Consider the following 23,697-nt stretch of genomic DNA (forward strand, 5'->3'; position numbering starts at 1 on the left):
AGACCTGAAGTCCTGTTTTTATAGATACAGGAAAAGTCTGTCTCCAACCACCTCATTTCTCATTGGAATGCAGCTGTGAGTTATTGTGGATTGAAACACCAGAAAAAAACTGTAAAGCAAGTAAAGTATACAAAAGCTACCTACCTGTCTCATGTTTCCAGAAGCTGCAGATTTGCAGTTTAATTTACACACAGTATGTTGAAGGAGAAAAGAAAACACATGACCATAGATTATCCTAAAGTAATTCTTCGGACAAAGTTCTGACATCTTGGCATGAAGCACTTTTAGCATCTTGAACAAGTGGTGGGCCTCAGAGGCAGTGCTTGCAAAGTTACCAGGACACCACTGGGAGCTGTTTCTAAGTGCAGTTCTGTGCACACGTTTTATCCTGGAATTGGACACACACCACATGATCCAGTGGCTGTAGATTCAGATGCAACATCTGATCTAACTCAAAACACATGCGATCTGTTTTTTCAGGGAAAGATTTACCCAAAAAAAGGCCAAACACTAGGAACCTCTCTGCTGTATATCTAAGGCTCTAGTAAATGCACAAAAGACTGACAGCCTGCCCAAGCTCAAAAGACAGGAGCCAAATTTGCTCAAATCTCTTAAATCGTATCCTTAAGGAAGCATCAACCAGATCTCTATCCTTTTTGTTACTGTGAAACAGTTCTCAGAAATAATTCACTTTTTAAACACATCAAAGGAAAAGAACAAGTCTTCACTGCTTATGTTAAAATCAGAAAATATACAATCCGCTTACTTGAATATTATATACCAATTATCTTCATACACAGGGCTCCCACAGCACTAAAACTCTCTATTCTACAAAAGAACAATAGGTGATACCTCAAAAACTCCTACGAAAGGTATTAGTCTACTATTAAACCTGCTGGACAAGAGGTTGGTGATCACCAACCATTCTACTTCTCACTAGCCTACCCAATTTTGCTAGGGACTTTCCTCTCTGAGGTGGGAGTGCACATGCATGGAAGTTTCTCCAACATTTATCCCACATGGGGACCCTTCAGCCAGCACAATTCGCCAACCTCATCAGCTCTGCAGCTCAGCTCAACTCTGCTATTTGCTGTGGAAAAGGGACTGGGACCCACCTTCAGCTCTTTACTCTTCCTCCTGCTGGCACAGAGTGACTGCAGGTAGTCTCACTCTGGCTCCTGGAGATGGAGGAGGGAAGAGATGTGACAGGGATGGGTTGTAGGAGTAGATTAGGCCAAGCAGGTGACATGAACCACAGCCCATGACTAATGCCAGCATCTCATTGTTTTGGATTGTGATACCCTTGGTGTGTTGGTTTACTTCCCCCCTTGCTGCAAGTTGTCTGGGGAAAGGAGCATTGGAAGAACTCAGCGCTGCCCACAGACCATTCCAAACTACGGGATAACCTGTGCTGTTGCTTTCTCTGTCTTTTCAAATTTTATTGCAGGATACAGCAAATGTTACTGCCTAATTTGAAACCCTCTTAGGCAGCTTTCTGAGATGTTGGTTTCTGGTGCTGGTAAAGCTTAAAAGCAAACAATAAAACTGAACCAAACTCCAAGGGATCACTAAATGCTGTCCATGAGGGAGTGGGAAAGACCACAGGTGCAAGTACTGCTTTTGGTAAAACCAGCCTTGCAGTATTATCAGCAGCCACTCAAGGTCACAGCCTAACAGCAGGTTCAAGAGCAGGAGGAAGAGTTTCTTGTCTACATTTGCTGCTGCAACAGCTGCTCCTTCCTTTAGGAGAGGGCAGCAGGCAGCTGGGAAAGGTCTAAGGATCATGCTCCAGATCGCAGCCTGCCTGCTGGACCACAGTGCGGCACACAAGAATCCAGAACAAAATCCAGTCTATCACTGAGGAAAGTGCAACAGCTCTAATGAACACTGCATGGATTCATAAACGCTAGGCAAAGCAGAACTGATGTCTGCTTGGTCTCCGTATGTGCAAGCTTGTCAGAATTGCTCAGTAACTGGCAAACATCTTCAAGTGGCACAACGTTAGCCTTCCTGTTTCTCTAAAGGAAGAGTACCTCCATATGGTAAAAAACCTTATCATTAGTCATGTTTTCCTCTCAAATACTTTGATGCAATAAAATATGTCAATACTGTAAATGAAAGCCACCTGGTCTGCAGATACAGAATCCATTTTGTTATTTTAAAATAATGTAAATTTATTATTCAGCAGTAGGTGCTCTTTACCACATGCCATGTTGCAGACTAGCTTTTTAAAAACAACAGACCAAAACTGGATAGATTGGTTTACGCCTTTGCACTGTTAAGTCTGAATGCTGCACTCATACATTGACATAGGGAGAAAGTCTTGCCACAAAGCAGGATCTGGTCAATATTGTCCTTTATGTCTATTCATTCACCACAAACATTATTTACCATTGTTGACTCAGTTCTCTGAAATAATTTTGTCAGTAGGCATGTAGCCTTGAGAATCTTCCCGCCCTATCAAAATTTCAAAACAACTAGAAGAGAGAAGCCTAAAAGCCACTGTTCATAAAATAGAGGGTAACACCCATTTATTTCCTGTGTGTGGTGGAAAGCTGAAACCAACTGGAAGCAGCTTCCTTTTTATAATTTGCATATACCCGTGCTTACAGTAGGCTATACAAAATGCATCAGTGACACATCTTTATGCTTGAAGCATTTAAATACCTACAGAAAGATAGTTAACGTCAGTGTTGGACAGAGGGCATGCAATGCTCTTAACTGTTTAGCAGACTAATTCTGTCAATCACCAGAGTGAAACAGCCCTATACAGTTGCACCTAAAGACAATTTGCTCAGCCTAGTTTATCTTCAAACACATACTCCTACAAAAAGTAACAATTAGCATCAGAGCCATTCCAGTTCAACACAACTTGCTCTACATAGGTGAAAAGCATTGATTTATACGAAACAGGAAGCAGGCAGATGTAGAGAGACCGCAGCAATTTCCACAATATTATGAAGGTAGGGCAAAAGAAAATAACAGGATAACACACTTCCAGCTTCCTCTGGAGATCCAGGGTAAACTTCTCCAGCTTTCACACAGGACTGAATGGAGAAGAGCAAATTCAAAAGCTTCTTGTGAAACCTTGGCTCTGCTGAAGTCATGGCAAAAGTCCCACCCTGGCGAGGCCAGGATTTCATTCATGAAGCCTGACGTTTGGGATACAGATTCTGCATTCAATGGAAAGGTGCTGACAAAGGAGGAGAAAATTTTTCACAGCGCAGAGTACCCTGAATATAATCTTCTAGCTAATATACAGGAAGCATTTTAGAGCTGGCAGTGACTTCCAGCATGACAAAAGGATTTTAGGTGTACACTCCAAACATAACTGTAAGTAATGTTTTCTGCTAATGATGTATAGCCCACCATTTGCCACTCATATTAGTCCATACTCAAGAACAGGAATCTTTAGTCAGAGGCCTTTGTAGGCAAAATGCTAATGTGGTGGAAGGAGGAGGAAGGGCTTTTGGTGTCTGAAGAAAGTGTTTCTTAACATCAGTAAATCTTCAGCACAAAGCTTTGAGTACAGAAGGTTAAACGTGAGACAATTTTCTTCCCCGTGTTGGTTATCTTATCTTTTACATGCTTTTTTTCTTTAAAAAAAGTTGATAGCCAAATAGATATGTTTCAGACACATCAAAGTTCTTATAGGGAAGAAGGGGAAATGAGCAATTTTCAAGTTTTTATGTCAGACTTTTTCATCCCCAACGATGAGTTTTACATAAGACCTTGAGCATGACTGGCTTTGGAAAAACACTGTCATTTAACACCGAGAACTCAGCTGTAAGAGAACAGGACCATTTCACATTTGTCAGTGCTGTGGAGGAAGTAACTCAAAGCACTCTTGAAAAGGGGAACTTTTAAAGCAAGAGCCTACACAGGAGAACATGTCAGAAGGCTCTAACTCTCCTTGCATTTCTCCCCCACTTTGGCATATACTGACTAGATGGAGTATGCTGCTGTATTTTGATATGAATCAGAATGTCTCTGAATCTTTAACTGCTTCACTGATTACATGTGCACAAAGCGTATCTGGGTTGCAAAGCTCAGACTTCACAAAACTGACTTGAACTATGCAGGGCTGAAGTTACCGTGCAAAAAAAAGGGGAAAACTATTCAAAAACCAGAATAGGCCTTTTAAAGATTGCATGTGCACTTGGGCTTAAATTCCGCTGAGAACACATGGACCACTGAGGGCATCTGTCGTCTACAGCCTCAGGCAAACATCTGAACCAGTTACTGTTGGGTAAACTTCAGCATGTGAAGAAAAGGCAAACATTCGTGGATCAAGAGATGAACACACAATAGCAAGGCAATTTTTGCTTCCAGTCCTCAAAAAGCATGAGAATGAGAATATAGCAGGTCCTGCAAGTCAAATGACTAGTAGCAAAGAGACACATCCCATGGAAAGCATGCAACATCATGTTCTTACTGACTTCAAACAGCTGAGAAAGTTGTGTCTTTTGTTACTACTCCCTCCCCTCCAGCTGAGGCTGCCTGATTGTTCATAGTCTATTTCAATGCAAAAGTTAAACCATTTTCAGTAATGGCCTAATTCCTGTTTTACTTCCCACTGAAATGTTTTAGCACTAGGTACTTAGCTCTGCTCACGGTAACATCCCACTGAGGTGTAGGCAGGTTCCATCAGAAGATGGGAATTTAAAATTCCTTCAACCAGATCTGCACAAACCCACCTGGTTACAGCTTCATACTTTCAGAACAAGTTTTCCGGTCTGGAAAGTTAAGCCATGAATTTAAGTGCTGCTGTCAGGTTTCATTCTGCACTCTGTATAACAAATCTTCCTGATAGCATTTCACTTGTTTTAGTATATTTAAAAAGGAAATACTCAGAAATCATGTCATTTCATATTTGTACACCAAACTATTAAATTCCAGCAAAATTGTGTTTATGTGTTGTTCTCCGCAGAACAACTTTAACTTAAACCACTTATAACACAAGCTTCATCACTCAGGCTCTGTCTAAACAGTATTCAGGGTATATACAGACAGGACTATAGCAAACTATGCAATATGTTATTTTCAAACTAGTGAGAGCAAAACCAGCCAGTAAGGTGTTGGGGTATTGATTTACCAACAGAATAAAAGCTTGTCGACCTCAAGGGGCAATTACAGTCTATTGCTGAAAGACACAGCACTGTGTTCTGATGGTTACCCTTACCCATCTACCCAGATGAAGGGAATTCAGGTGCACCTGATCACGCTTATGATCTCAGTAAGCTAGTTTGCTACACCAAATGACAAACCACAGCCACAAAGGGCATGTGGGTGGGTAACACCCAGTCTGCATCTGTGGGCTGAGCATCTGCGTAGCACCTGTACTGTTCCATGTGGGACTGCGCACCACACTGGACAGTGTCAGTGGTGGTGAGATTACAGGCCTCTTAGCTGCCCTCATTTTTTCTTCAAGATGAGCAATCGTGCCAGACTCTGGTATATCTTGCTGTCAAGCAATAAATGGACGTGGCATTAAAGCATCTGAAAATAATGCTCCTATCTGCGTAGGCTGACAATTAACATAGTCCTGCTCTCAGTAATGTCCTTGTCTGCCATAAAGTTTATCAAGTCAATCTCACCTAGCACTCTTGACAATACAAAACATCTTTATAAGACAGTAAGAATTAGCTATGTCAGAAAACCACAAAACTGAATGCAAAGCCTCAAGCTACACATGTAGGTAGCTATATCTGAGGGAGTTATACAACATTACCATTTACATTGTATTTGGGTTTTTTTTTTTGTTGTTGTAGTTTTTTTAATATATAGGCTTATTTATTTTATACAGCACCAGAATACTTAGTTATAGCTTCCGAACAACATTTGAGAAAACACGAAAATATTAAGCAATCAGCTCAAATTCCATTAACGCTAGAATTCTATTTGTTTCTTGTATTATTTTGCACTCACATAAAAAGAGAGGAATCTCCTCATCATATACTATTCCCTATCTATGTATGAAGACAGAAAAAAGTATTGCCATTTGAAAATTTGTATCATTTCTGGAACTCATACAAGTGAGGTTCAAATCACGTTAAGAACAAAATTTTAAGTTCTACTTATTAAACTTCAGTTAGACAGCTTAAAGTAACACTTCTAATATAAGAACAGGTATTACCCTAAATTTCAAATGAGTCCTCCTGTTCTGAAAAACGAGGCCAAATGTGTCCCAGAACTGGGCATCTGAGAACCATGGCACCCAAGATCACTAATATTTCAATACTCCATTGATTTTAAGCTGGTTTTCAGTTTCTGAATGGGCTGACTAGTCTGCTTAAAACCTGGATATTTTCAGGCTTTGCACACAGTAAAGGAAAGTCCTATACAGGTTTATCACTGTCAACCAGTTTCTTTCATATCATGACCTAATGAATTAGAAAGAATTAGAAACCTGGTTTCTTTGATACTTTTTTTTAATTCCTCACTCTCATTTGTATGACCTCGAGCAAGTCACATTCTTCCTGACACTTAGTCCCGCTGTATTCAAAGTGTGGGAGTGACAGTAGCTTACCTCAATACGGTGCTATGATGCACAACTAAATAACCATTAAGTGCTCTACAACATGGAAAATAATACTAAGGCCACAGGCTGACAAAACCAGAAGTAAGATGCAAGAGTTCCCTGGCCCACAGCTCAATGCTTAATCCACTACATTATGTGGCCACTGGGGACAACTGCTAGAACGATAAAACTGATAGATAGCACATTAAAATTGCTCTTTGACTTCTAGCATTTGCATGATTCACTGCAAATGTTAACTACTTAAAATTTCTTAAATTATTTTCCCTAAAACTGGAGAAAAACTAACATTGAGTAAATACTTAAAATTAACACAAATATTCTTTTTTCTCTTATAAATTAAGAGTTTAGAAAAAGATACAATTGAGATACCACAAATGTAAAACAATACAATCAAAAAATACTCCTTCATTTGGCTACCTTCACTTGCATAAGAATTTGTACAAAATATTTACAAATCTGCTCCCACTATTATGGGAAACAAAGCCCTCTTTGCAGACTGCTTAACATAAAGACTATGGAACATCTAAGTAAATGGATAAAGTCATCTGAGCGCTGTTCATATTTACACTAGTTGTAATAAATGCTTATCATGGAGCCCAGAAATAGCTTTTAACAGTTGGGCTCTTGTAAAGATACGAAGAGTGGAAGTGGTAAACTGCACAAACAATTACAAATGGAAAACATGGTTTCCAGCAAGTACTGTGCTGATTTATATTGACTTGATATCTATCACACTAATTTCTTGCTTTGTTATAATGACTGCTTTCACAAGACAGCAATAGAAGATAGAATCTGCTTCAAAAGAAAGTACAAAAAAGAGGAGTCTCACTGGGTACCAAAACCTGCAAAGTACCAAACCCTAAATGGAGCTGAAGTGATACAATTATCAGCATTCCCATGGTTTGGAGCAAGGCCTAGAAAACTGGCAAGGAGTGTTTTTTTCATCTGACATGTATTTGTTGCCATTCCTGTGACAACCTGCCTACATATTTATTTAAAACAGTACCTGCAGATACCATTTTTCTATCTGGCTCTGCTCCCTGAGGAGTCAACAGTTATTTATAGGGTTTTGAAGTTACTTGATACTTGAGACAAACACACCCCTCCTTGTACCAGTGACCCTGACAGTTCACATAGTTCTAATTATTTTTGTAGGCAGAATCCAGGCCCCATTGATTTACATGCACTCGTAGTTCACCCTATTTGCAAATATCACTGAAACCTAAACCATACTAATGAGCAACACTTCCTTTTTGTAGGCAAGCAATGCATCTGTCCTAGAGCCATGGAACCCATAAAGCTGCCACAGCCCTGTTACAAATACTCCTTCGCCAAGATAATCTCACCTGTACTTCTGAATCAGCATCAACATGCTGGAGTTGAAACCAGGTGTCTCTGTTATGATACTTCTGCAGATCTTCTTTCTGTATAGCTACCTTTCCTGGAGATAAAACAAACCAGAAGCACAGTTTAAGATATGCTATAGATCGCTCAAAGTATGTTTCCATCAAAAATGAGTTTTAAAACAATGATTTAAGGACCGTCCTATTCAAGAAAGGTTTCAGAGCAAGGAAAGATTTCTTCAGGGCATACTTCTTTGTACAGTACATAATTCCTTCTGAGGAGCAGCTTTTTCCACTTCATATTGTGAAAGGCAAAAATTCCTAACATCATAGTCACCTAACAGAGTGAAGCACTGGGTTCTGTGGATGAGCTTGTAGGTATGCTTATAGCAAAAATATCATACTACTTTGCCATGACAATTAAACTTGTGGGAAGAAAACCTCTACAGCTCTTGGAGAGATGGGAGCTGTTTGTTTCTGATTTTTGATGCTTATGTCTAACAAACCCACAAGAAAGTTCCATGCATGGTGTTATTGCTAACAGTATTTTAGGATGAGGACTTTCACTACATATTTTTGTAGAAGGGCAGCAAGTAGAGATGTCAAATCACAGTAGATTCCCAGATCTGTATTTTGAGGCCCCGTTGACCTACCTTCCTCACTCAAATCTTGCCGAGTTTGCGTTCCGCAACCCAAGTACTACCCCTAACTGTATATCGGGGGGGGGGGAACCCCACCAAAAAAAAAACCCAACAACACAGTAGAGCTTTTCCCCTCATACTGAATTAGCTGTTTTGGTCAGCACCAGTTCTGTACTGTAAACTAATGTACATGCATGCTAAGGGCTAATATATGCAAACCTGAAACTTTTATCTTGCCCAGTCTCTCTCAGGCATTATGTAAAGAACTCTCTAAGGGGCAATGAAACTTTTTCCAAGCATCTTTCTTTGTATATACAAAGCAGAACATGGCATGCCTGAGAAGCACGTGATCCTCAGAATGCAGCTTTGGGCTGGGTGGTTCCTCAGGCACTGAACAAAAGCAGCATGTTCAAAATGAAAGAATCCAGGACAGACAGAGACATTCATGAGGCTCAAGAAAGCTGTTTTTTTGGCAATGGGGTTTGGTAGCAGACTTTCTCTGCTAGAGCGAGTTGATTGCACACAGTTTGTAACCACTGCTTTGCTACAGCAACACAGACTTTCTTTAACCAAATCCTGCTAAATAAAATACACTGATGAATACAGTCTTACTTGGAGAAAGCTTTCTGAGGCCTCCCAACCCATGCAGTTTGGCCAGAGGTCAGTAATACCTTACCCAGCAAATGTTAACAGAACACATTCCCCACCCCCCCACCCCAAAAACTAAAAACACAACAACAACAAACAAACAAAAAACCCAACAAAGAACCGCGCCCCACCAACACACAACCAACCAACAAAAAAACCCAACCCAAAAACACCCCACCACCACACTACGGAAGACTATGAAAATGGCAAACACAAAGTATTCTACTTCTGAAATATAAAAACTTACTGAAGCCCCAGCAGTAAGTTATTACACCCTACTGTTCCCTCAGATTTGGGCCTTTTCCTTTAGCTGCTGTTGGATGGCCCCACCCAGCCCTCCTGTTTGCTGGGCTGCTCCATGTAGCCTGCTGCAGCTACTGGCGCAGTCTTCTGTCACCATCAGGCTGCTTCTGGTGACTGTTTCCAGATTTCCAGTTTCTAAACTACTCTGCCATCCTTCCACAGCTGATCTCCATAGCATCTACAAGCATTTCTGCTTTGGCTTCCACAGAGCTGCTGACCCATTACTTCCAGGTGTTGCTCATTCTGACCTCGATGCTCTCCCCCCCACCCCCGCTTATCCTTTAGAGATTACCAGATCCATTTCCTGGCAAACATTAAACTAGAGATTAACAGGCAGATTCATTACCAGGCTCTTTACTGGACATGCAGAGCAACTTGAAACTTCTTAGAAAAGCAATAATTAAGTTACACAAGCCTACAAAGTAATATGGCAGAAAAGGTAAATAAGACACCTGAACTGCACTGAACAGAAGACACTGAAGTTAGGCTGCTGAGAATCTCTAACAATGGCTGTGTATTTTCAAAGCTTCTACTTTTATTCTTCTGCCACAGCAGTTGGTGGGCAACCTAGTTTCTCCAAAACATTTTGAGAAAGTAATTTAAATGCATGACCTTCCAATAATTGCTTCGGACCTCATCTGAAGTTGTTTACTTTCACTGCTTGCTATCCTCACTGAGCCCTTTAATCTGCAGAAATCCTCCACCCAACTGCAATGTAGCATGCACTTTCCAAACACCATCGACCATATCTTTCAATCAGCCTCATTCAGAGTCACCACCCTTGCAGGGAATGTCCTTGCAGAAAACTCAAGGACGATTTCACCAACATCTGCACCTGCATGTAGCATAAATGGCATTAACACTGCCCCCTTGTTCAGCAGGGAGTTCCACTGCTCTCTACATCAAGGATGGCAAGATAACCCAGATGGGTCTGGCCGCACAGTCAGTATATAATCGCACCACAACCTGTGTGAGGCAGTGATACATACCTCCAGCTCCAAAAGGGTTAACGTGGAGGCACAACTGTTTTGATTAGGAAACTGTTTGAACAGCACTGTTTGCTCTGCACACAAGCAAGTCTTATTAACTAGTGAAACTTATTGACTGGGCTGGCTGGAATCCAGGGTTTTTCACTGTACACCAAATGATCCACAAAGAAGAAAAATCAACTAGAGAAAAAAAGGAGGGGGTGTGTGTAAAAAAAAAGTACCTCTACTTTGGCTAGACTAAACATAAACAAAGGTATATTACTGATAGGGCAGATTGTTTGATCTGCCCTGTTAAACAACCCTCTGTGTTCAGGAGTGCCCCGCACAACTTCTGTTTATAACTCTTTACCTGTACATGCCATATCCATATGCTCACCCAACCCACACTCCTCCTCCTCCTCATCACCAGGCCTGCGTGAAGCAGAGGGTGGGTGCTGAGCACGGGCAGGTCCTGCCCCCCTCAACATCCTCTATACAGTCTGCCACCAGCGGACCTACATCTGACCTGGCTCGACCAACTTCTAGCCTGGCCAGAACTAGGTTAAATCTAGGCCAATAATCACAAACCGTTGGCACCTGTCATTTGACCTGACACCACACAATAAGGGCCTACAATTCTCCTTGATGATAAACCTGACACAAGAGGTCAGAAAGGTTTACCATCACTCATTTACAAGACATTTTCCTCTTTGTGGTTCTTCAGCATGCTCCCAAACTCCAGCCCATTGTCCTATACTCTTTCTCAAGACTTGGGTGGCTGCCAGGCAGCAGCGAGAGACTCCAAAACTTGCACCTGAGGCACCCAGCCACTCCTTCTGGTTTCCTCAGAGCCACCCCAGGCCACAGCGAGTCTGAGTCTGTTTAAGCTTCTAGATGCTGTATGGGAGGAGGCAGGAAACAGCAAAGCAATGCCAAATGGTATAAGGTGTTATTTTGAAACTTAGTTAAGTTACATTTTTTAAATTTAGATTCTCAGCAGTAAGATCAGCAATGATGAGGTAAAAGCATTCTTCTCATCTGAACTAATTTCTTTCTGAAGTCTGACATTCACCAGGACCTCAGGTTGGGGAAACCCCACACACCCCTGCATGTTTTTCACCCATATGGCAGCAATTTTCCTATGTCCCCCCAGTTCAGACTGAACAGACCTTCAGCAGCATGTTTTAAATCCTAAAGCCCTGTGTTCAAAACAAAGATGCAACTTGTCACACCTGACCCCTTCCTTCTGTGAATCTCTCTAAGGGAAAGAACAACCTACCAAACAACCTATTATTTCAAACATGCAGCCACCTCACAGAAGATGACCCTTAGGGCCTGGATGGTCCTAAGGGTGCAAATCCCAGGTGCCAACTGATTTAAAAGCCTCCTACTTTCCCTACCCATGCACCCCTGTCCCTGCAGCATGCTGTATTGAAACTTTTGAGGAAATCTATCCAACTTAAATAACACCAAACAATGAAAATAAACATGCTGGAGGAGGAGGAGGAAGAAATAAGTTTCAGGGGTCATGTGTAGGTGTTGTTGGCATTTTTAACACAGAGATCTTTTCAACTGACCAGTTTTATGTCTTCCCCGCTCAAGAGTCACATTAACATTGCCAGAAGATAGGAGATAGCAGAAAGTGAAGTAATTTGGGCACAGAGGCAGAAATATTCGACAGAGATGGGTAGGGATTTCTGGCTACACTGCTTGGAAAAGTGTTTGTGGCAGCAACGCACACTCAGCGCCTGTCTCTCACTGGAGTTTCAAAAGCTCTTCCCAGGCAAGTCAATGCAGCCCCTTAGCTTGCCCCTAGACATGCCTGGGCTCATTAATTCAGGGTCTAACACCTCCATACAAAGACTAAGAGTTGATAATTTGGTTCAGGCATTCTCCAACCTGTCACAACTACCTTCTGTCTGGATTACCTGTTGGTGACAAAAGGATTAGGCACTAGTTTGAGGATTACATCTCACCTTTTAATTCATTTGCCAGTTGGCAGAGTGTTTTACTCACAGCTGAGATGTGTGAATATTTATGTCAGATGCTGGATTAGGAGAAGATATATTCCTTTACCAAAGAAGAAGTCACACAGCAGTAGGACAGAGTTTGTAATTTTAAAAGGGGATGAGGCTCCACCTCAAAAATGACCCAACAGTTATTTTATAGAACCCTAACTAAATCCAGAGCATTTCAGGAGCTCTTCCACCTTCCCTTTAAGTTATCTTTGTCTTGGAATACTGGCACAGTGAAAACCACAGAACTTTGCATATTGCTGCCAAGAGAGCTGAAGCAATATAACATAATATTTTAATACAACATACTCCATTAACACTGACTGCAGCGCAGTTAATTTATAGCAAAGGGTTAGGTCTGGTTCACATGTTAAAAGGCCCCGAACGCATAATGAATTCAGTCTTGTCTCAGCTTTGAGCAGACACTACTTTGCCTCCTATGTGCTACAATATTAGGCAGTAAGAGGACATGGAAGCTATTTCAGAAGTTGTTTCATGCTAGTATGTTAAGTGCACAGACATACTATATCAGTGAACTCATTTAAAATAACTGATATGAAGGAGAGTCACTTTCAATAGCTGGAAAGACTAAGGGCAAATCAGAATCAATTTTAATCAATGTTTCATACGGCTTTCACAGCCTAAAACTAATTACCTTGGAATCTCCAACCAAGAAGCACCGCTACTGTTCCAGACTACCTATAATTTTATTTTCTATGAAAGTTTATTTCTCATCAAATAAAAGTACAGAAACTTTGCAAGACGAAAAGGTTAGATGCCTGCCTTGTTCAAGAACAGTACAAATTCACTCACCCCTCCCTCATAACACGGAAAAAGACTGAAACAAGCAATCTCCCTACTTGAGGATTAGAAAGATAAGGATGAGAATTAGGGGCAACATAAAGCTTCAGAGCCTTAGATGCAGCAGAGCGGCTCCCTCCCAGCCCCTCTGCAGTGCACCATGAAGCACAAGCACTACTAGACCACTTGCTACCATGGGTAAGAATTAGCAGCAACAATGGCAGAACACTTTCAGCACAGCAGTAGTGCATCCTACAGAGTTCCAAGGTGTACTATATTCATGACCCCAGTTTTGTTTGGTTTTTTTTCAATAAATAGTGGAAATATAATATTGCTTACAAAATCAATTTTCCCCTTCGTGATTATCTCAGATAATAAGGCAGAGGAAAGTAGGCTGTGGATAAGACAAAGGTTCTATCCTTAAAAGCAGCAAGCTGTAGCACTGCATGGACTATCCTCTATCAGGATAGTTTTGCTGGCCACAACCCTAGAGATCTTGCCTGGCTTACATTGTGATTTCTACTTTCCCTTCCTGTTTAAAAAACAAAACCACCACAAAAAACAAAAAAAAAAAAAACCCACACAAAACAAAACAAAAAAAACCAGCCACCAAACAAAAATACCCCCAAAACCTACCCAACCACACCTCTGGCATCAATTCTCTGCCAGATGCTCTCTCGGCCCTTAAAATGTTCATACATTTGAGAAAGGCGATATAGCCCTTGGCTGCTTGCAATGAGAGAGCAGTCCTAAAATGTAGACTTGCAGTCACTGTTGTCTGCCTTCACAATATGCACCAGGACCCTGAGCATGTTGCCTGCACCGACCAACCATCTCCTTCATCCCCTCTGTCACCAGGTACTGCCACCAGAAGCCACTGCTACTGCACCTTCTTTGCAGTCACAGTCTTTGCTTAGTTCAAGCAAGGTATAAACCAGACAGACAGAGACTGCTTAACACCTGCTACTGCTGAGATAAGCCAAGCACTGCAGAAAAAAAAAAGAAAGCCCAGTTCAATCTACAGCAGTCAGAGGTAACCTGGGAGGATGGCTCTATGATGATCTTCCAAATACAGGTAGTATTAATGCTGTGATTTGGTAGGAAGGAGGGCTGCATAAAAGGACAAAGTTTAGCACATTACGCTCAGTAGTTTTGTTTATATGTGTACTTGTAGGAGGAAAAAGGAAAAATACATATTTTTGAAAGTTCAACTTTATTTTCCTGCTTTTGTGACCATCTGTTATGTTAAAAAGATATTGTAAGTGCATCCTAACAGTTTATTCTATGCAGAAAGTATTTATTTTAGGCTTTCTATGCAACTGTAGAGAATCTTCTCAGGATAATTGTAGTTTAGAGCTTCTTGAGACTTGTCTTTGTGAGACAGAGTCATCTGTTTCCTTTATTTGATTAGTGGCTATATTTATACCATACTGAGTAGCTATTATTCCCATGTCATCCAACAGTACATCATGGAAACAGTAAACCAAGTTATGACTGCTGCCTAAAGCCATGGCCAGGGTAGAAGAAAGAGGAACACAATTTTCTATTAAAATCTTGTCTCTGCTTCACATTGTATTGGAAGATCTTTCCTCCATTCACCTAGCAAGAAGCATAGTTTAACAGGAATGATTCTTTTTCAGTTTTTCTTTTTCAACCAATAAAATTATCAATTAGTGATGCTTCAGCTACATTTGGCAACAGGTACCTAATAACAGTAGATGGTCTGCTTGGACATTTGGTAATAAATGGTGGCAACTCTACAAACACACCTCCTCAGCTTTGGAAGTAGTCATTAATAAAGGCATAGTCACCTCAAACATGCAAGCCTCAAACAACTTTCAATTCCAGGGTGTTTTCATTCTGCAAGAGTGTCCGTGAGCTATGGTTTGGTTTCACCTACTTTAGTCCAGAGCAGCTAAGTTTAATTACCTCCAAAGGCAAATTTGTTTTATTGCCTTGCTTTGCTTCAGCTCATCCAATATTAAGCAGGAAGACAGTAACAACCTGCCAGGATACAATGGCCCCAGGAGTTTCAGTTTGTTGTAGAACACACCTAATAACCTCTATGAAGGTGACTTAAAGCAGTTAAGTTATAGTAAATGGAATTAACAGAATCGCTTGCTAGTTCTTTCCCCCCTGGCTTTCTGCTCCCTCATTGAAGGGCTTAGTCATTTCACATCTGTGCTTTATTCAGTACCATTCCATCCCCGTCAACACCCCCAACCAAGCCTCCTCCTTAGTCAGGGATACCAGACTTAGAAAGTTCTTACTCCCCAATGCAGTATAGGGGGCAAGACTTGATACAGTGAATTTACTTCTCCCCCTCAGACCTGCACAGGGGGTGAATTTTGTTCTATTCAGGTTCCTTCTTAACAGAGGTATTAGCAAGTCAGTTACAAGCATCTGTTACCAAAACAAATGAAGTATGGGGTGGGGGAACACCACCAAACATGTTATTTGTGATTTAAGTAGAGGATAAATAATTGTGCACTTGTCACCTGGAGGGCTTATGCTATTAACTACTCTCTCAGCACAGTGTTAAAATTACTTGGTGTAGCACATTTCCTGTTTTTCCATTGATCTGTATGTCCAAGGTCACAGCCTGGCAGCCTGAACTGATCCTTACCACTTAGGGAATACCAGCTCAGGGCATATCATGGAGATTGTTTTCTTTACCAAATTTAGCTCAATTATTAAAGGGTGAGAAAAGCTGCCTGTCCCACTGTATTGGCACAGCTTGCCTCATTCAACATTTCTAAAAAGCTAAAAACTAAATATCAAAACATGATCATTAAAGAACATAAATTTACTTTTACCTTATTTAGCAGTGCTACTATCCTAATATTCCTTCTACTGCATCTGGCCAGAGGTATCCATTACTACTGGAGGGGTACCAATTAACAGCTCTTCAAGTTAACCCCATCTTCTCAATGTTTTTCTCATTTTAACAACTAGGTGGAAAAAGCTATCCTATGTATTATAGAGACACATGTTCCATCAAATTGGCCTACTACTCCTATTTGATAATTTGGAAACAAACAAACAAATCTAATTTTAAATGGAATTTACCATTACTTTCGGTAGTACATTTCCTACTCAAAGCATCTCAACATACTATATAAATCAGTATCTAAACACTAGCCAGTAACAGTCAAGACATACAATATCAATTAAACAACAACTTAAGATTAGTTTATTTCCACAGTAACTGTATATTTGCTACATTTTATCTAAAAAAGGCAAATCATAATTCAGATCACGGAGCCCTGCATTTTCTTCATTAGATTTGCATTTCAACTGACATCCAAGATTCTTCCAAGACATAGTTTTTCAAGAGATGTATCTGTTTAGCTAACAAAATCCTACATGACATAGCAAATTATTACTAGGAAAATGCAAATGTAATAAACAAACATGCAAACTCAAAGATATCTTTATCTGCACAATCCTCCCATCCTGTATGGGAAAATACTACAGTATGTTCCAAAACGTATCTGCTACGCATGTGTTCCAGTTTCTGAATTTGTTTGGTTCTCCTCGGAAGTTTCTGTCAGACATTTCAGGGGATTCTTGTTTTTCATTTTCTCACCCCCACTCCTTCCGCTTTTGGTGGCTTGAGCATTCTCATCTGTCACACATTGAGTTGCATTTCATATGTTAAAGAATTTACCACCCCAAACTTGTACTTCATATTTGAATAAATAAAAGCATGCCTACTCTGAGCTCCAGTCACCCTGGAAATCTATATCATAACATCAAGAGAAATTTCTGGCAATACTAAATAGTGATTCAGAAGGAACTCTGCTAGCCAGCCGTCTTCAAAAAATAGCTACTTGCCAAATTCTCACCATTTTGACACACACACTCTGTTCTCTCTGCCTCGAAACCCCCTCAAAACCAGCCAAAAAAACAATGCAAACAGATGTCTTAAACATACCAGATCACACAGGAAACACGGGCAAATTCACAAGCTCAGTAACATCTGAACTTAAAATTAGTCTCCCTGGATAGAAGACACAACCCCCAACTCCCTTCTCTGAGAAAGTTCATTGCTGGATGAGCACGAGTAGCCACATTTTCTTCAGCAAAAGTGTCTCATGATGGCATAACAAAACAAGCAATCTCTGTAATGCAAACAAAGGGCCCCTATTTGCAGATTTTGGTGGTTCAGTGCAAAAGAGCTTATTCTAGCACTACTCTGACCAAACTTTTTCAGTAGGGACCTCTTCCAAACCTCCCTTGCTCAAGCCTCTTCAAGAAAAGGTCTCTTAAGACTGAGCTGAGATACACATAGAGCAGCAATTCCTTTTAAGTATTACAGACTTTGTTCCAATGAAAGAGTTCCCTTTCTCAAAAAATCTCCACTGCTTAGCTTTGCTGCTGCTGACTTCTGTTCAATAGGAACTGCTGAAAATATCCACATGCAGTTACTCCAAAGCACTCTTCTCTTTCCAGAACATTTTCCTATTACAAGCAGAACTTACAGAGTTAGTATCAAAGCGACAGTAATTCTGGATTTTTTTCTTCCCTCCATTGCTATTTATTACTTCCACATCTTTGAAATGCTATTCAAAATATACCTGTGATAAAGAGGGAGGGGAACAGAGGAGGGAGAGGGGAACACTCAGGACTACAACAGCTAATATGCACTCTAAAAATCTCAACGTAGACCGGTAACCCTGTTTTGACTTTTAATGCTACATCAGTATAGTAACACACCAGTCTGCCTACCTGTGGATACATATACAACACATACAGAAGTCAACATTTCTGTTTCCCAAAGACGTAATAAAAAATAGAAAACTGATAAATCATTTCAGCATCCAAACAAAAGTCCAAACAAAAGTCTCTCTATCTTCTGCAAGTCCTTCTTTTCACAAACTGCTCCCAGTACTTTCAGACAAGATTTCTCTAGCAGTTCCTGAAGAATTCCCCTCCAATGTCAAAGCTTGATTATGAAAACAGGAACTTAGGAAGCACGGAGAAAAGGAAACAGTTTGCACTCCTCTATCTGCAATTTCATGGGTCTGGCTTGTGTTAAGTGTTCAGAGACCCTTGTTGCAAGACAGGGAGTAAAGCCCTAAGCAAGAAAAATCCCAGTCCATGGTCTGTTCATGGGTCACTGCAGTTGCAGAAAACCAGTGACACATGGGAGATCAGATGAGGCAATTTCAGCAGTGAAAAACTCATCAGTTGAAAGAAAGGAGGTATTACTTTCATATCACAAGGGTAAGCTAGAGATTAGAGAGACCAAAAAGCTTTCCAAAAGCTCACTCAAAAATCAAACTGACCCCTTTCTCCCCAGGATGCCAGATTGCTAGATGCTATAAACACATGAGCTCAGTTAGGAGCAAAGACAATGATGACCCAGTTTCCTAGATCATAAGTAAAACGTAAAACAAAAATTATAGAAAAAGCTAGTGAATGCAGGATAAACTACTGTAATGTAAGGATACATATGAAGAGCTCTGCACCACCACCCATGCACTTTAACATAATGCATTTTACAGCATTATACAAACTGTTGCTCAACATCAGACAACTTCCTCACTACAAGCTCTGTCAAGACATACATGCCTCACTGATAGCTACAGTCATGTTATACTGGCATTAGAAAAATGGTAGTCATAGATGACTTATTTCAAAAGTAACAGATGAAAAACTAAAAAAAAATCCAAACAGTTAGAATGACTTAAAGTGGAAACTGTTCTCCTCAATAACTACTAGGCTTTCACAAGATTTTTATCCCTGAAGAGATAAATGGAGTGTTGTGCAATTTGCTGCAGGTGAAATGCATAGCAAATAATACCTGGAAAAGCAGAGCTCTTGCCCATGTCAAACAGGCACTGGAAGTCTTACAGAGCTTTCTGTAGGCAACAGCTTGCTGTGATACTCTATAAAAGTCTACCATCATTGTACTGTGGGTACCTACGACCAGTCATCGTTACTCTGCATGCAGGTAAGTTTAACAATACTGCACGCAGGTAAGCGTAATGAACCCTGGGAAACTGCAAGACTAAAGGTCTTGCATTTAGAAAAAATAATGCAGTAACAAATGATGTTGCCAACATTTTAAAAATGCTTTGTTGCCTATTTAAGTTAAACTGCAATCTGGATTTACTATCGTAACAGACAGCATTTATCTCCAAGCCTTTTTAACAGTATCTAATACTGAAGGCATTTTTGTCACTTGACAAGAAAGGACAATGCTGAGCAGTACTTACCATGGTCATTGTTGGTCCTATCAAGACCCCAACTCGTTAGACTACATACCATCTAACAGTTAAAATTCAAGAGAAGTAAGCTGCAAAGAAAATTATAATTTATGAACACATACCTATGATGGAATCCCTTCGAAAAACATCTCTGTCAAAAATATAAAATGACAGATGGCGAAAGGTCCGAGGAATTTCACAGTAAAAGTCTTCTCCATAGAAGGGGCTGGGTAAACATAAACGAAAAACAAAACAAAAAACACATACACATAAACACACACACACAAAAAAAAGAAATTAGTGTTGGTATCCTGGAGGAGCCAATGTGTTTATACTTCACTCCCAGAATATCACTCTGGACTGTGACACCCATGGAAGTACACCTTCAAGCACTGTTCCGCTTTGACTCTTCCCAACTATCTTAAATGCCCACAGAACAAGATTTCTTAATGTACAAAAAAGAAAAAATACTTCTTTTACCTGGAAAACAAGTGTCCCTAAACAAAGAGGGCAGAGAACACATCATTTGTTAACATACAGTGCCTTGAAGAGTAGAGAGAGGCCCCTGCTGCCAAACTATACTTACAATAGACCATTACGACAAGGATCACAAAAGCATACATGTTAACAGGATGAGCAAAATACAGCATGGTTCATGGCATATATATATGTGTATATATTATATGTTATACTATATATGTGTATATACACATATGTACATATTTAATTTTTAAAGGATTTTGTTTATTTAAAATAGAATGCCTACAGCCATCACTTCTTTTCCTATCCCCTACAAAGTTTCTTACTTAAAGTCAGATTCAGTCAACTGATGGTAACTAAGCCTTGGAGCTTACCTGATAGTGCTGTGTATCTCTCTATTTTTGCTTACTGGAATTGTATAGAGTAAGTTCTTTTACAGTAAGACCAGATTTAAAAAAAATACATACTATCTCAGCATGAAAAGCACTTTAGAAACTTAAGGGGCTTTCTTCGGATCCTACCAATTTAAATGGAAAAAGAAAACCCCTCAGACACCTAATAGTGACCCTTTCAGTTTCTCTCTATCCAATTATATGGTTAAGGATTTACTCCTAAGAACTATAAGCATATATCAACATTATTTATTCATTGACAGGTCTACCATTACAAACAGATTTTTCATTCCAAGTCACTCATGCTTCAGTAGATCTAAATGGGTGGATGCAATTTGAGTCATATGGACAAATACAGCAAGCACTGCAGATGTAGACTTAAAAATAAATCTAATTCCAACAGGCCAAAAGCCAGCAGGTTTTTTTATTCCCCTTTTAAAGACAGACCTCTTTATTATCTTGGCTAAGGACAAAAATGGCAGACCAAATCATGCTGTAGCTTTAATCATTATCAAAGGCTATTTAGGTTAGAAAATTAGATATCAAAACATTATTAATAGTTCCTTACATTAACTTTCAGTTCTTCAGCATTTTGTCAGGAGAGGTAATTGCCTTGGCTTCTTTCAGGATAATTTATATCACCATATACTTTTGCTTGTATTTCTGCCTACAGTAAAAATTCACTCCCCCAGAACTGCTACATTCCCTCAAGGGCTAGCTGACAAGTCTCACTCAGAACATACAGGCAATGTAAATTAGCTAACCACTCTGTGTTTGCAGGGAATATGCCACAGTAATTTCATAAAGTCCAGAGACATCACTCAATATTCAGTAAGAGCATTATTTAAGTCATTACTCCACCAGCCACATGGAAGAGCACATACTGGATAAACAAAGCCCAAGGCATACCCACAGGTTAAACTTCCACCACTGAAACAGTTTCCCATTCCTTGAAATAAATGCATCCAGCCATAAGTTATAGCAACCAACATGAGCCCTACTCAGTTGTCCCTACTGTGAAGGCAGGGGAGAAAAATCTAACAGCTGGAAATGGCAGCTGGTTCAGCATTCTTGGTTATATTCTCTTTACCCATTCTGGTCCAAGAGGTTTTATTTGGAATCAAGGATTCAGCAGCCACGACCTTCAGGCAGAAAATACCCAAGTTCTTTGGTACAAGCACCCTCTACCAAACTAGGAACTATCCAACTGTCCCAGCAGCCATGCTTTTGCTGGCAGCCCCAAGGGCCTCGTTCTATGCGTATCACCTGGAGCAAGTTTTCACACACAGGCTTAACCCAAGGGGGCTACACAGATGCATAAACATTGCCCCAATATCTAGCACATTATACATGCAAAACACTCGCATCGTTCCAAGCCCTAATACTCTGTTCATCCATAAAATTATCCTTTCTGTTGGAAGAACACAACAGATTAATTTACTCTAATGACCTTAAAATAAAGTGATACTTAATGAACTGTGGATTATATACCTAATTCTCTATGAAGAACATGAGGAAAGCTGCAGTATACTGGAAAACTAAAGGCAATGCATGACAAGTGAGACTTACACTGAGCATACTTTAATTCAGCTCAGCTGATTCTGGGGGAAAGACCAGGGAAGAGACAACAATCGAGGCCTTTGGCAAGTTCCCCACTAACGTTTGTCAGTGGTGGTGGTGAGGGGAAGAAGGTAACTAAGACCACACCACAGCAAAACAAACACAAGATTCAGAAAAGCGGAGTGGACAAAAGGAAGCATCTAGTCCAATACATGGTATCAGAAAGAGACTGATTAACAGAAGAAATGCTACAAAGGCTGACTTAGCCACGCAGGGACCTCTTCTGGTCACTACTTTTAGGCACAAGGCTTATTAGCTTGAGCAGTGTCTGCTGGCTGGTACCCTTCACAGATATATTATTTGTGGCTGCTGCCAAAAGAAGAGAAGCTTTATCCTGTTCTTGGCTCTGAGATCTTGCACCCCTTATAGATTCACAACCTCTCATCACTCAGGTAACACCCCTGAGGTGTGCTGTGTTCTTAATTAATATAAGCAAGCAGATTTCCAACATGAGTGAGCTCACTCTGCACCAGATAATTAGCCAGCGAAGTTTTAACCATAAGGCTACACATCAAGATAAATCTGATATCCCCCGCCGCAATCTTGTGTAGCTCTGCAGAAACAGTATCTTCTTTCTGAAGAAATCAAAAGTAACCACACAAATGCTTCCACTTAAATGTGTGCTTTCCCTCCTTGTATCTCCAGAACAGTACTCGCTTTGTTTCCCACCCAGACCCGAAGAGCAAGAGGTCGCAGCAGTCAAACCCCATGATTTATTTCCCAAGCTAACTTATCTTGAGCATGAGCCCCAGGGCTCCAGAATGGTTTTTCCAAAAGAACAGCTAAATCCCTCCCTCAGTGTCCCCTCTCTCCCAAAAGCTGGAATTAGTCTGATGGGGCTTCAAGTACTTTTATTTTGATATAGAAATTAATAAAAAGCAGCAGCATCTGCCTACACAGCCCTCAGGAGTCTGACAAGATCCTCCAAAACAAATACTAGAACTAGCCTGGCTGAAAACTCAGGAATCTTTCAGAACCAAGTGAGTTCAGATTCAATTTCCAGGTTTTGAATTAAGCTTTACTTGTAGATTAGCCAACCCTACACTGAGGAGAAATTTAATCATTCAAAGAGGAGGAGAAATCATGAGGACCCCTCCCGCAATCTTGTGGCATAGGCTGCAGACCAGTACGGTCAAAATGGAATGGTATGTACAAGACCAGTGTTGACATTATTTCAGTTTCTGCTGGACTTCAAACAAGTGATGGGATGCAACTGCTGAAGAGCAGGACCTTGCAAAGACAGAAACAGATACAGTGGACCTCTACTGTAAATGCAATTCAGCTCCTTCCAAGCTGAATAGAAAAGCATTTTCAAACCCAGCTTCTTCAATAGAGACTACTAAATTTAGAACAGTTTTACTAACTTCTTTTTAATTTTGCCATCACAGCAATTAGAAGCCTAGTAGTCAAGTATCAACTACTATTTAGTTATGAAATGGGGCTTATTCCTAAGTCACTGTCTCTTTATTTCCTGATGGGATTAGAAACTACAGGAGGACCTGTACGAATTTTTGAATCCTTGCTCCAAGCTTTCAGGCACACAAGGGCCTGACTCTGTAGCCTTCTACTCCACATAGCTTCACTTTACACTCCCTTCTTATCTCTGTTCCAGTACATATCCATCACCTTGCCATGCTCTGAAGGAGGGAAGCTCTACCTCAGCAGTTCTTTTCTCAGGAAGTGCAGGGCTTTCTTACTGCACAGCTCTGACACAGCCCCTATCACCGACA

The 23,697-nt window shown here is 40.4% G+C and overlaps 1 protein-coding gene across 1 annotated transcript in view; it reads right to left on the bottom strand.

The window, feature by feature from the left end:
* RASA3 (RAS p21 protein activator 3) overlaps positions 1 to 23,697 on the bottom strand; it is a 134,556-nt gene that overhangs the window by 62,206 nt on the left and 48,653 nt on the right. The window contains exons 3-4 of the mRNA XM_075091775.1: positions 19,598 to 19,701; positions 7,888 to 7,982 (exon numbers count right to left, since the gene is read on the bottom strand). Of these exons, the coding sequence (XP_074947876.1) occupies positions 7,888 to 7,982; positions 19,598 to 19,701 (199 nt within the window). The remainder of the gene's footprint in view (positions 1 to 7,887; positions 7,983 to 19,597; positions 19,702 to 23,697) is intronic.

This window comes from Phalacrocorax aristotelis, chromosome 1 (assembly GCF_949628215.1).
Source record: "Phalacrocorax aristotelis chromosome 1, bGulAri2.1, whole genome shotgun sequence".
Taxonomy (NCBI): Eukaryota; Metazoa; Chordata; class Aves; order Suliformes; family Phalacrocoracidae; genus Phalacrocorax; species Phalacrocorax aristotelis.